The sequence below is a fragment of the Mus musculus genome, chromosome 6, assembly GCF_000001635.26.
Source record: "Mus musculus strain C57BL/6J chromosome 6, GRCm38.p6 C57BL/6J".
NCBI lineage: Eukaryota > Metazoa > Chordata > Mammalia > Rodentia > Muridae > Mus > Mus musculus.
The window spans coordinates 69171362-69186480 of NC_000072.6; the positions used below are offsets into that span (position 1 = coordinate 69171362).

At 34.5% G+C, this 15119-nt stretch overlaps 1 pseudogene, 1 gene segment (V, D, J or C) and 1 further gene; 2 read left to right on the forward strand and 1 right to left on the reverse strand.

Annotated features, from left to right (window-relative positions):
• Positions 1-15119, forward strand: part of Igk (immunoglobulin kappa chain complex) — a 3171119-nt gene that overhangs the window by 1615726 nt on the left and 1540274 nt on the right.
• Positions 6055-6426, forward strand: Igkv13-74-1 (immunoglobulin kappa chain variable 13-74-1; annotated as a pseudogene). Its single transcript is given in 2 exon segments — positions 6055-6103; positions 6220-6426. Coding segments are annotated over 2 exon segments (256 nt in total).
• Igkv4-74 (immunoglobulin kappa variable 4-74) lies at positions 13465-14000 on the reverse strand. The segment is given in 2 exon segments: positions 13465-13773; positions 13952-14000. Coding segments are annotated over 2 exon segments (358 nt in total).

Here is a 15119-nt window from a genome sequence, read left to right on the forward strand (position 1 = left end):
GGATGCTCACAGTCATCCATTGGATGGAACACAGTTCCCACAAAATAGGTGCTAGAGAAAGTACCCAAGAAGCTGAAGGGGTCTGTAACCCTATAGGAGGAACAGCAATATGAACTAACCAGTAACCTCTGAGCTTTTGTCTCTCGCTTCATATGTAGCTGAAGATGGCCTAGTTGACCTTCTTTGGGAGGAGTGGCCCGTGGTGTTATAAAGATTATATGCCCCCACACTGGGCAATGCAAAATCCAGGAAGCAGGAGTGGGTGGGTTGGGGAGCAGGGCTAGGGGGGAGGGTATAGTGGACTTTCAGGATAGCTTTTGAAATGTAAATGAAGAAAATACCTAATAAAAATCGTTTTTTTTCTTTTTTTTAAAAAAACAAAACAAACAAAATAAAGAAATGTGATTGTGCTGCCAACTACTGTTAAGATAGCCAAAGTGAAGGCAGGGTTGCATCATGTCTATTTTGGAGTCTAGAAGAAATACTGCATTTACAGTGCTGTGTGCCAAGTAGTAGTATGTTAAGAAGAAAAATGTACTGTGGCAATTCTTTATTTCCAGTGGTTACAAACATAAATGAAATAGTGTTCACACAGACACATTCACACTTATACCACATTTTATGACTTCATGAAATGAAAAAACAGAGATGTTAAATATTCTCTGAGATACAGTGAGATTACAAAAAGATACAATAATATTGAACTTACTTATTGTAATGATAGTATAAAGTCATTTAATATAAAGCCATAATATAACAAATTGTAGAATACCCCATGATGTTTTAAATTGATGGCACATTATGATGTGTTCTTGCAATCATGTGGCTACTTTAGAATCATAGATTGTTGCTACTGCTCAGAATCAAGGAAGGGTAGTGATACCACATACAATGGTATAGAAAATGTTAAATACTTGTAGTTTGAATTCAGGTTTCCATTGGAAAAAAAATGCAGTAATTTGGTAGCCTTATTATAGAAAATGTTACTTAACTGAACAACCAAATATACTATTAGTATGTTAAGAAACATTATATTGAATATCTCTATAATTTCAACATCATCTGAACTGTACAAGCCTCACTGAGATTCCCCACCTAGCATAGCTTCTATGTTTCAATTCTTAGAGGAGGGACAGATTGCCAAAAGGGGATTATGGTCCACAATCAATGCACTTTTTCCTTATTAAAACATTTATCTCTTTTCTTATTTTGACAAATTTTGTCATCTCTTTGGTCTTCAATTAGGTGGAAGAATTAGGTTAAGGTAATTTATAATCATTTTCTCATCTTTTAAAAAGTATAACATAGCCACATACTGTTTGCCACTTCTTTTTACTCCATTCATAAAAATCCACATACACTCTTTGCTCTTTCTCAGATTCATGGCTTCTTATTGCCTCTATTCATACAAAAATAAAGTTTGTTCAATTTATATGGTTTAGATATTTGATATGCAATTCTCTTTGCAATAGATGGAAATCATTCCAAAAAAGAAACCGTCCCCAAATAATCAAAATGCAGATATTAGGAGATTAAGTGGTGACCATTCCTAAATTATCCAACTACAACACACTTTCTGCACCTATTTCCCAGGAATCATTGCAGAGTGGGTAGAAACATTTTAAGAGCCAGAAAAACTGCAGAGTAGATCTAACATAGTGTAATGGTTTGTATATGCTTAGCCAAGAGAGTGGCACTATTAGATGATATGGCCTTGTTGGAGTAGGTGGGCCATTGTGGATATGGATTTAAGACCTTCATCTTAGATGCGTGGACGTCAGTATTCTGCTAGCAGCTTACAAATGAAGGAGTAGAACTCCCAATTCCTCCCTAACCATGCCTGCCTGGATGTTGCCATTTTCCTGCCTTTATGATAATGGACTGAACCTCGGAACCTGTAAGCCAGCTCCAATTAAATGTTGTCCTTATAAGACCTGCCTTGGTCATGATGTCTGTTCAGAGAAGTAAAACCCATAGGCAGACTGTGCCTCCTAGAAACACCAGATAAGCTGCATCCTAGTGGTCTAATGGCTGGTACATAAACAAGACATGAACAAAGATGCCTCATGCATACATGTAAACATTGAAGTGGGAATTATTCAGGGTATTCCATCCTAAATAAAGAATTATGGTATAATTGTGGAAATTTTGAGAGTAGGATAAATAGCACTCTTAACTAGAGTAGAACCCCTGGATGATCAGTAAAACAGGACTGTATTCAAATTCTGTGTTTTTGACTTTATTTTACCTCAGAGGACACTAGTAATAGGAAAAGTGATTTTCTGAGTTTCTTCTGATGGAAGGTTCCTGGGGATCCTATAGCTTCTTGGGCTGCTATGACGTACCTGATATAAACTGTCTTCTTGGTAAAATGATCTGAATATGGAGACATCAAAATAATACAGGCTATTGCAACTGACTTTAGATTCTCAATAAAACTTGATAGTAGGACAGTATTGATGAATAGAAGACACATATTGGACACAGGACATGACAAAATCAACTTACTATGGACAAAGTGCTTTCTAATAAGAGACTAAAGCTGGATAAATCAACCATTCTATGGTGGGACAACATCTTACAATACATGAAGAGTCTCTGATATTGGAAAACTTATGTAAACCTACAAATGTTCATGCCTTTGGTTTCTCTATTTCTTGTCTAGTTTAGTTATTGCAGCTTGTTTTTCAATTAACCAGAAGTCAGTGGAGAAATACATGACTAGTCAGAATGACAACACATCAGACCTGAATGCTTAGGGTAATATGGGAATCTAACTTATAACTCTATCTCAAGTCTCACAAACTGTCATGGAATAGGCGCAGATTAAATGTAAAACTCAGAAAATAAAAGAGCTGTGAAATGCTGTCCTCTGGACACGATGTAGCTATTGCAATCATGAACTCAAAAAGCAGTGTTTATCTGCAAGATCATGGCAGTCAAAATCTTGATCTAGATGACAAGTTCACTTCCAGGACTCAACCTATACTGAGCAATTAGTACTATAGTGGTTTCTGGAGAAACAGAGCCTTTAGTATTAGAGAATATAGTAGTATTCTCTAATACTAAAGGTGAACATAGAGTTACCATGTTTCAGTAGAGGAAACCACATCTATGCGCATGTGGATATCCGTACCTAGGGTAAATAGATTATAGGGAACGAAATATACGGAAATCTGAGAAGATGGTTGTATTACATGGATATAAAAAGTATGAGAGGGAGGAAATGAAGATAGTCATTATAATAGTTTGTTCTGTAGTTTTATGAAAGTCAAAATATAGAAAATTTGAAAAATAAGCTTTCATTCTAATGCACAGGTTGACTCTACATTATCAGTGTCCTCCACTCACCTTCTTCAATGCTGTTACTACAGGAAAAATCCAACATATCAATTCTTAATATTTAATAAAAATCTGTTTACCCAATATAGTTCTAGGTTTTCTTTGTCTCTTTCCTAATTTGTACTTATAGTATCTGTAGCAGAAACTTCTTTTTTCCTTTTATTTCCCATGTCCACTTTCACTGTTTGTCATGCTGTTTACTCTATATATTTCCTCTTTGATTTTACACTTTTCATTTTTCTGTTTATCTTTAAACTAAGATTTATAGCTATTTCATTATTGTTTTGCACATGTTTCTAAGTTTTGGGTTGTGGTGATATGTGTTTATGCTTTCTATTTAAGCCTCTTTGAGAACTCTAATCACTTCTCTGAATTTGGTCCCTTTTCCATGTCACCAAAGCTGTGGAAAGAGACAGTCCTAAAGACAGATGGTCTTCAGAAATGGCAGATAAACATGATGCAGCACATTCCTGAGAAAGCACCTTTGTGGATTCTTTAGGATAAACAATCACACTTGCTTCCTTTCCCCAAGCACTTGGTAGCTATAGAGCAGTGACTTGCCTGTCAGGTTGCTTATGCTCCCACAGTGAGCCATTGATATTAATTATGTTCAAATCTGAGGACTTAAGAATGAATTGGGGGAGCACTGGAAATAAAAATTGGCAAATGGTGACTCTCTTTGGTCTTTAGGTGAGTTTTACACAAATTCTCATTAGATAAAAACCAAACGCCTCTTTCACTCACCCAAATGATTAATCTTCCTTTTATGTTTGGATGTCACAGAGCAAGGAAATACATAGGTAAGAAAGATTCATTTATAGTTGTAAAGATAGCATAGTCAAGATCAAAACATCATGAGACCATTAACAAAATTATGGCAGAATAAATGGCCCAAAACTGAGTTCAGTTTTGTATTTGTGAGAGTAGAAGCCAATTCTCACATGGATCTCTAGATCTCAATTACTCGGCTCCTGGTATAGACCCTCATCTTGGCTCCATTAAGTTCAAAAGCAATCATTCTGCTACTTTACTACTCCCCAACCTTCAATAGCAAAACATTTATTTGAATAGATTTACATGAAATGACCGAGTAAAAAGAATTTGTAAGAATATACTGCCTCATGAATTAGAGGTAAAAGGAATTTTATGTTGATTACTAGCAATCTTGGATTATCATTAGATTATACCATAAACAGAACACATATGAAATTAATTAATATGTAGCATTATTTGAATAGGTAAATATGGAGTAAACATTCTTTTCTTCTTTAATTAATATATATATATATATGTATGTATACACACACACACACACACACACAGAGAGAGAGAGAGAGAGAGAGAGAGAGAGAGAGAGAGAGAGAGAGGAGGGTCCCAGACTTTGTAGTCCCCAGAACTTAGCACAGCTGAGGCTAGAAACATTCAGTACTAACCGGGAAGTCTGAATGAAATCCCTCTTCTTGGAGCTACAAGAACCCCAGTAAAATGGAGACAGAAAGAAGAGGCAGAAAAGATGGAAACACCAAGAAACAAAGCCCTCGTAATTGATATGAGCAAAGATCACATGAGCATACAGAAATGAAGGAACATGCACAGGGTCTTCACAGGTCTCAACCACATCCTTTGCATGTATATTATGGCTTCCACTTTCATGCATTTATGAGATTCCTAAAGTATGCAAATAAATGTTTCTCCATTTCTTGTGTTCTGTTGGATTGCTGTGTTCAATTTCAATGTGTGTAGTGGTGATGGAGCACAGCAATATCATAAACTTAAAATATTCCTCCTTTGCCAAGGAAATAATATTCATATTATATTAATTCATGTTCTATAATTAAAGGAGGAGGCATATTTTCTTATTTTCTTTTATGTCCATATTTGTTTTCCTTGCATAAATGACTATGCATCATATTCATAGTCCAAGGAATCAAAAAGGAGGTGTTAGATGGTGAATATTCTGGAACTGGAGTTACAGAGAGTTGTGAGTTTCCAAGTGAGTTGTGGTTGCTGAATTCAGGGCCATCCTAATTTGTTGAGGACACCAGTATTACTACTTGCTCCACATACTAAGGGACTTTGGGAAATATTAGTAAAGGACAGAAAAAAGGTTTGAACAAAAGTAAAAACTCTAAACCAGAAATACATTTTAGTCTATTGAGTGATTTAGTAAGAATAAAACTTGTACATTTTACTAAGGTGGTTCAACAAATGACATACAATTGAAAATGAAAATTCACTGTAGGGATATTCAAATGGCTAGGTTTGTTAAGTGCATACTTGGTAAAAGACAGTCTGCAACACCCCCTAACTTATTTGGTCGAATAAGTGAACTGACATCCTCTTGATAGAAGTGCTATAAGTATAAACATTTGAGAGTAAGTGTTCAAGTTGCAAACAGTTGTTCTCTTCATTTAACTCATCTAAAGGAGAAAATGAAATATCACCAATGCCAATATCTATTGCAATGCTGAAAATGTATCAAATGATCTTTTATAATAAGGTCTGCTATTGGCAAAAATAATTGGCAGCAAATTTGTCAGTATTCTATTCTATTATGTGAGACACAGACACTGCACAGTTGAGTATCTAAGAAAACTTAGCCCTTCCCAGGCCCTGATTATTTGGTTTGGTCCACTATTCTCACTTGGAACTGTTTGTTAGTCTTGTTGTACCCTATCTAGGAGTCAATCAATGTCTGGTCACAGTACAACCATAAAGCCTCCCTCTCAGTTTTTGATGTTCTTGCTGATTTGGATCCCAGGTATTGAAGGATGACTATGGGTATTCTTTAACCATTTGCAATCATCACTTGGAACTTCAGAGAATTCATTTTTGTCTTGATTAAACAATATATTGTTTGTATGATTCCAATTACAAGCATAATATTTGGCATCAAGTTGATCCAATCCCCATCCTACTCATCTGCATATGTACAGAAGTCACCATTAATTGCATGACAAGTTAGGAGATTACTATATTATTAGCTTGATATCAGCTGAAACCAAGGATTGCTCGTAAACTCCTCGTGTACCACACAGTCAGGTTGAAATCAGGGGTCCCTTCAAGGGTTACAAGTCGTGGATCATTTTGTAGTTTCATATTCTTTTCTATTTTTTCATCTGTCTTAGTAGATGGACACCTTTAGAAAAAAATCAATAGTAATAAAATAGGGGTTGTGTTCTCTCAAATGAAAGACAAATATTATACATTAGATGGGTTGAGGTTATGCCTAAGGCTTACTGTTCTGTGAATTTTCATGAAATTCTGGGATTATGAAATAATGGAAGCTTTTCTTTAAGAATATGAGATTGTGGTGTCCAGGCTACAGAGGGATGGAATAAATATAATTTAGTCTATTTTTCTAATAATGAATTTAAAATTGCCATGAAATAACTGTGTGTTGGGTGATTGCTCTTGTAGGTGAATATAAACATTTATTCCACATTGTAGTGGGACCAACCATCATAAGCTAGTAAGAGAAAACTTATTTTGAACTTTGTTTTTTATTTACTTATGTATTTTTCTTTATGCCCTGTGTATATGCCAATGCCCTGAGAGTCTTTGTCATTGTAGTCTGCCATGTAGATATATACATGTTGATTTGTAATGATTTTTAAACTCTCTAGCTAGTGTTTAAGATACTAATCTCACTACACCATAAATGAAGCCAATAGTGTTAATAAATACTGAGCTTTCCTAATATTCCTTGGTACATGCTTGAATAAGAACCCTTGTTTAATAATTGTGATGAATCTTTTCTTTAGACAGTTTTGTTTTGTTTGCATTAAACACAACCAAGGTATCAGAACACTAGATTAAGGCATTGCTCTTTTTCATATCTACAATATAACAATTGTTCTATTTAGGATATATGGTTTGTGTGTATGTATGTGTGTGTACATTGATTATGTATGCTTCTTTGTGTCCACATGGTTTGTGTGTGTGTGTGTGTGTGTGTGTGTGTGTGTGTGTGTTTGTGTGTTTGAATTATAAATTTAAATGAAAAGAATTTTAGGAGAAGAATTATTTTTTCCTGGATATAGAATTCTCAGGACACTGATAGATGTACATAATTTTCTGTTATCCTTTAGGCATCTTGTAGGAGAGGGAGACTCAAGAAGTCCTTTATCCCTTTTTTCAGTCTCCTTGAGCCAAATAGGAACAAAGAACACAGAGATGAAATAAAAATCTTCTGTTGTTCTGAGAGGTCTATTCTACTCAAGGCAGTCTGTTGGGCCTCTGGGGAGGCAAGAGTATTAACTGTAAGAAGTATGGAATCCCTAAGGGTCACTATGCAAAAAACAGTAAGTTAGAACTGAAAGTAGGTTGTTATAAGAAGACACCTTCTGTTTCCTCTCTTCTTCACTGTATTATTAAATGTGATGAATAGCACTTTCTGTAGCGTACATGTCAAAATAGTTTATAAGAGGAAATGAATGCAACTGGCTGGTCATATGACTGAACTACAGCTCACCATTAATACTCAGAATTAATTGAAATAATGAATTCCAGGATCATTTTAGTTAACAAATCTTAGAGACATAAGGTCACACTAATGAGTAACATATTTAAGGACATTTGAAGAACAAATTCACAAACAAAAACCCTGAGAATTTATCCTTCCTTTGAATGTTATAGTCACACTTGAAAAATTTTGACTTGATTAAATATTTTAAGTTGCAGAGTGCAGACTGAAGGAGATTAGACATAATACAAAGCCTTTTAAAAATATTATGTTTATCCTAATAGTTTTGCATGTAAGATCATTCAGAGCCCGTTACAAAGTGATATATGTTGTTGTCAATGTTCCATCTCATGATGAATACCTTCCACCATGCTTTTTCCTTTGATATAAATATTCTCTCTCTCTCTCTATTTTTTTTTTAGAGACAGGGTTTCTCTGTATAGCTCTGGCTGTCCTGGAACTCACTCTGTAGAGCAGGCTGGTCACAACTCAGAAATCCACCTGCCTCTGCCTCCCGAGTGCTGGCATTAAAAGTGTGTGCCACCGTGCCTGGCCAATCTAAATATTCTAATGGGTTTGTTTTAAAATCTGTATTACTTTAATCTTACTCACTCTTTTTTAATTGTTACAGTATTCAAATTTTGGTCTACTACAAAATTGAAGTTTCTGGTGCCAAGTATTCACAATTAAATGAGTATTCATACTGATATTTTATAACCCTAAACTCATCATTGTATGTTTTCACAAGACATATGTGGGCTGAGCTTCATTCAGAAATCTACTACCAAATTTTTGGCACACCAGAAAGAACTAGGTAAAGGGAAACACCCTAGACTTGCTGCTCTTGTGGCCTCTTTTACAATTAACTTGATTTTCTAATAGGTGAGCTAAGGAAGTCTACATAGTTGTCTTTTTCTTTCCACACATTGATTCAGAAAGAGTATCTTGGTTTCTAACTCATCTAAATAGCAGAACAAGGAGAAAACACTGGAAGATACTTAAAAGAATCCTTTCATATGGTCATTATTTTAATGGTGAATAAAGTATAGATGCCAGGACAAAGTAACAACTCCATTGTATGTATATGATATAGAACTGTAAGGGCAATTCACAGAAAACTTAGTCATACTGGCTGTTGATATGAATAAGTCACACTTGCTTACTATGTTCAGGTACTAGGGATTCTTTAGGGGACCATGAATATTCAATTACTCATACCTCATATTACCAGAAGTTATTAGAAACTCAAGGTTATGTCCAAGTATAAAAAGTCTTCAAAAAGAATACATGTTTTGTTTTGGCTAGAAAGGAATCCTGTATTTTATTTCTATTTTCATCTTTTATGTAGTTATGTGATTAGAATTTTTGGCAACTGCTTGCTAGACATCATTCTGAAGGTCACAAAAAGTTTAGTACAACAATCCAAAATCTTGACTATTTTCACTTAGATTTTTACATGGTATTGAAAGTTGCTTGGGTGTATTTTTGTGTAATTATTTATTGAACATATAATACAGGCAACTTTTGAGTATTCATTTAAGTAGTCATAAGTAAGGTTTTCTTTATAAAGGAAAGAAATTGAGTTCATTATGAAAAGTTGTTGGCTGTATTTCAAACAATCCATTATAACTTCAAACTAGTATTCCCCTCTTGGCAGAATACATATCCTAATATTAGTTTTTGGAATTGAATCTTTTTGGTGCCTTCTTTTTATACATATGAAACTCTAGTAAATGAGCAGGATCTGGACGGGAAGAGAAACAAAAAAGAGCTCCCAATGGGTGTCCTCTTTTAATGTCCAACGTTGCAGAGAAGATGAGAGAATCAAGAGGAAAGAATTCAAATCAAGAGTTTCTTCCTTGTCATCATTGAGGGTTATTAATAAGATGTCAAACCCTATAGAGACTCTCAGGTGAACCCTTTGGCATTTATGCTTTACAAATAAAAACATGGAGATTTACTCCAGGTACAACTGCATGGGACACTGTCATTTGTCATCATGCCACATTTGGATCTTCCTGAGCAACAACTTCCCAGTGACACCTTCATGCAAACCTTACACTAATCTTCAAAAAGGAATACAAAATGTATCATAAGCTTGAATGTACACTGGAATCATTATGATTTTCTAGAGGACTTTGTTCATGAAAGATCACACAAGATGAGTTCAACAACTATGAGCATCAAATCTCTAAGAGATAATGGTGAGTAAGCTTGAGGGAGAGAACCATGCAGGGCCACAGGTAAAACGATGGGAACAGAAAGTTATCAAATGGAAGAGATGAGTGGGTTTATCTGCAAGGGAGACATAAGGGGTGTTAGAAATAATAGACTGACATTGAACAAGATAGCTATGTAACTGGTAAAACCCACTATTTATATTTAGAATCTAGTTAGTAATGGAGAATGTTGTTAATCATTGAAGTTAAACAAGACTAGTATTTTTGTAATACAATTAAGATACAAACAGAAATACATCGTTTACATGGGTAAGAACATGAAGTCTAAAAATAAATATGTAAATGGTTAGTTGATATGTTCCTAAAGTGAAAATATAATCTCACTGAACTAAAATTATGGATTAAGAAGGACTATGTACCTCCAGAGAGCCAAAGTGAGTAATCAATATACTAATTTTGCATCCTTAAGATGCCCTATATGTTCTGTACTCAAAGACCTAATCTTTCCCTCAGCATTTCCTTTGTTATCAGGCCTTTTCTGAACATGACTGCAATCCCTAGTTTATGGTAAACCATTATGATTGCATTAATTCCACTATATCATTTCAATATGAACTCTACATATCAAAATCCCTAAATAGTATTTGACAAAACTCATATGCCAAATAACATGCATGGAATTAAATAACTAGGATTCATTGGTCACGGGCCACTATATATATGTCAAGAAATTTTTGTATATGTTATAAATATAATTGATAAACTGTCTTTCTGTAAAAGAAAATGAAACTCTCTTATGGCAAAATTATGATAGAAGAAATGATGGGAGAAATAAAACTCTTATCGACACCAGCTTTGGGAGATTAAGAGCTAAGGAAGCTTCTTGTATGTGTAATATAGACTTCATGCTCCACTTGAGAGTGAAGAATCTTAGAGACACCTGTGATTTTGTGTCATGTGGTTGTAGGTGTGAGTAAGAGTTGCTGCTTATTAAAATAATCAGATATTCCAGGGTAAATGAGCATTCCTTAAATCTTCTCTCCTTAAAATCAATAGCCAAAACCAAAATCAAACCAACCAAATCAACCAAACATACAAAAACCAAAAAAGTATCTCATACATCATGATACATCCTCTGATTAGTGTCTTATGGTATCTTAGGAATCCTTGTGATTCTACTTCATGAAGACAATAAACAACTATCAAAAAATAGTTTATAAGTTTCCATCAAAACAGGAAAATAAGAATCTCCTCATCTTTAGCTGCATAGTTTAGACATGACATTACATTACTTCATGAAATAAAGGTGGATATTTATTAGACCTCAATAATTGGTTTTATTGATCTAACAGTAGTTTTTAATAGATCTAATGACATATAATTATTATTGGAAGAAATTGTTCAAATTGTTAACCCTGGAATCTGAACTTTTAATATCCAAAGGCTTGGCAATGTTGCATAGAGATACTTATGCAAAGGTCGATTGACTATGTGCTTCCCAAGAAGTCAAGTCTTGCCTGAAACTGATAATGTAGGCTCTCTGACCCATTTTCCCCACATTTCCCCACAAGTTCAAGGTGGAATATTGATGGAGTTAGGTGTATACAGTATCTTTGTGGGTGCTTTTTTAGTCTGTTTCCCTGTCCATGTCTTCCTACACGTTTCAGTGAACATTTAATCTGCCTTTTCTGATTTTATATCTCGTGGGAGGGTTGATCATTATGCATGTCCATAGAACACCATAGAAAGGAAAAAAGATCCTGACAAATATTCTTCTAGAAGACATGAGAGCAAGTGAGCAAATGGAGAACTGACTTGCTGATTCACTGATGCCTCACGATTCAAATTTTTTCTAGTGACCTTTCTAGATCACTGGATTTTCTGGTTAAATTATAATGCTGTGGAGAGATACAATAACCACAAAAACTCTCGCAAAGAAAGACTTTATTTGGGACCTGCTTAGTTTTTAGTTCATTATCTTCGTATTGTGGAGCATGGCTGCACCAAGACAGACATGAGAGATGAGAGTGTGGAATCTGGATCAGCAAGTGACCAGAAAATCTAAATACTGGGCCTGGATTAGGCTTTTAAAACCTCAGAGTCTAATGCAGTGACACACTTTCCAGAAAGTCCATGTCTCCAAATCCTATCAAATAGGGTTTCTTATTAAGAAATATTTGAAATATATTTAAATATATGAAACTATGATGTCCATTCTTACTCATACAACCACAGTACTCATAGGACTAACTAGAAAAAAGTGCCAAGCACTAAATTTCATGTAGTGTTTGGCAACAGATAAATGTAAAAGTGTTTCCTTTTTGGTTTAAATGTGTATAGATTTTTCTTGAAACAGTGCTCATCTATGCAGTCAGGGCTGCTCATAAGCACATGATGCTCTTTATGCAGTCTTTTCTTTGCTAGGACTAAAAGTCTAACAACTGATTCTGAAAAAGATTTCTTGACAAATTATATAAATAATGTGCTAAATACACATTAATATCTTGACTTCCTGTGATGGTGACACTTTCTTCTATAGATGGAGAAAGAGAGGCTGGTAACTGTGTCTGATGGATTACATCCCAACACCTAACATTGGAAAATTGAAAATAAACTATTACATAATTATTCCTGTTATCATAAAGTATAAATTAAATTTAATTATACTGTAATTTAAATTTAAAATTGACAACACAAATATTTTAAATAATTTGTCTTTATTTAGAATATTAAAATGTCTTTATGATTTTAATTATTCATATTAAGGTACAGACACACACAAAATGATTCATAGACAGACAGACAGATAAATAGATAAATAGATAGACTGATAGATAGATAAATGATAGATATAAGAAAAATTAATGTTCATTTACTAGTTCTCTGTTTCCTTCTTGTTTTCTTTATTAGTGGAGTGTTTCAATTATTTTCATGAAATAGAAAGAAAACATAAATGCCTATCAGTAGGTTGGTTTTTTTTTTAATTTGAAGAGAAAAATATTTTAAACACATATTAAGAGGACGAATTAGTGGAAAAGAATGTATACTAATAAAAACTAGAAAATATATTAGGATGGATACTACTTTTTGTAGGATAACAAAAGCAGTATGTTGTGAGCAAACGAATATCCTGAAGAAAAACCACAACCAAGAAGATTCTAAAATCAGTAAAAGTAGCAGAAAATAGATGTAAAAGTTCATGGGTACCATCAGTAAAATAGTCTGCCAGACTTGTCTTTGACAAACAGAACAAAAATTGAGAATAAATAAACACTGGAAATGTAGATTGTTTGAAAACAGCACTGAAGTACAGTGGAATATTATAGAGACATTCATCTAAATATGCAAATGACATTGTAAAGCAGAACACGCTGTGTGGACTACTGCAATCAAACCACTGGCCACAGTTTATTTCTAGGAGGAAGTAGCTAGACCCTAAGGAGCTAGAGGGTTTTTGTTCCAGTCTGTATCACTGTGTGGGTGGGGAACGATGATACTGGTGGCAGTAATAAGTGGCAGCATCTTCAGCCTCCATGCTGCTGATTGTGAGAGAGTAAGAGGTCCCAGACCCACTGCCACTGAAGCGAGCTGGGACTCCAGAAGCCAGGTTGGATGTGCTATAAATCCAGAGTTTGGGGGAGGATCCTGGCTTCTGCTGGTACCAGTGCAAGTAACTGGAACTTACACTTGAGCTGGCAGTGCAGGTCATGGTGACCCGTTCCCCTAGAGATGCAGACATGATTGCTGGAGACTGGGTGAGAACAATTTGTCCTCTGGACATTATGACTAGAAAAAAGAAAATAGAGAGAGAGGGATTAGTAGAAATAGAGATGCAAAAATAATTTTATACTACCTAACATTCAGATGAAAGAAAAAGAAAAAAAAAACTGTATTTTAGACTCAAATTCCCCAGGGAAAATAATTCTGGCTGGATTCTGATCTCAAATTCCCTGCCCTCTGTTACCTGAGGCACTGATTAGCAGGAAGCTGAAAATCTGCACCTGAAAATCCATTTTTCCTTTGAATTTTGGTCCCTAGCTAATTACTGCTATTATCATAAGTACTTTGCTTTAAAACAGCTGTGAAATATTTGTAGTTACTGAAAATGAAATATGCAAATAGCAAGATACAGTCTAGGCAGTTCTTGGCTTATAAACACATGGGAGAATATGGGCTGGAGATTCATGAAGATCACACTCATCTACAACTACTCTGAATAATCACCATTCTAAGTATTTCATGTGCCCTGAAACTGTGTAATTCATGTTCTATTTATTATCTGAGAAAATCTGAGAGCACTTTTCAGATAAATTACATTTATTTATAAAGATCGACAGACCCTGCGTCTGCAAATTTAAGTCTAAGCTTGATCAAACATTTTACTTACAGAAAAGACTGAGGGAATGGGGAAGGACTTGAATGAGTGGGTCCTGGGAGGAGAAGGAGGAAAATATAGTGTTGAAAAATGAATAAAACAATTTATTTAAAAATTATTTTAATTTACCTTAGGGAAAGATTTAATTATCTTCCTATAATGTTAAAGTCAACATAGCCATGATGAAGCATGACTATGTCTCTAGATCTTAGGAATGATTTCACATTCCTCCGTTCATGAAAGACTTCTTCCATTTTTTAATCAACTATTATGAAAAACAACTGAGATGTATTGAGAGATACTGACCTAAGAATTGTTGAAATTAAGTTACTTATTAAGTATGCCTTTCTTAGGAAACTATTCTAACTAAATAGCTAGCTTCTTTCTGAATAACACATATTTTCATTTTTTTCATTGTAATTAGGAGCTATTTGCTACTCTTATTCTGTTTACTACAGAAAGAAAAATCTTCTATTTTGTTTTTTTGGGAATATGGGCTTTATATTTCACCTTTTAAGGATACAAAAGTGATTTTCAAAGTGGTTGTACCAGCCTGCAATCCCATCAGCAATGCATAAAACCAGACACATGGAATCTAATAGAAGATAAAGTGGAAAAGATTCTTGAGCACATGAGCACAGGAGGAAATTTCATGAACAGAGCACCAATCGATTATGCCTTAATATCAAAACCTGGCATATGGGACATCATAAAATTGTAAAAATTCTGTAAGACAAAGGACACTGTCAATAGAACA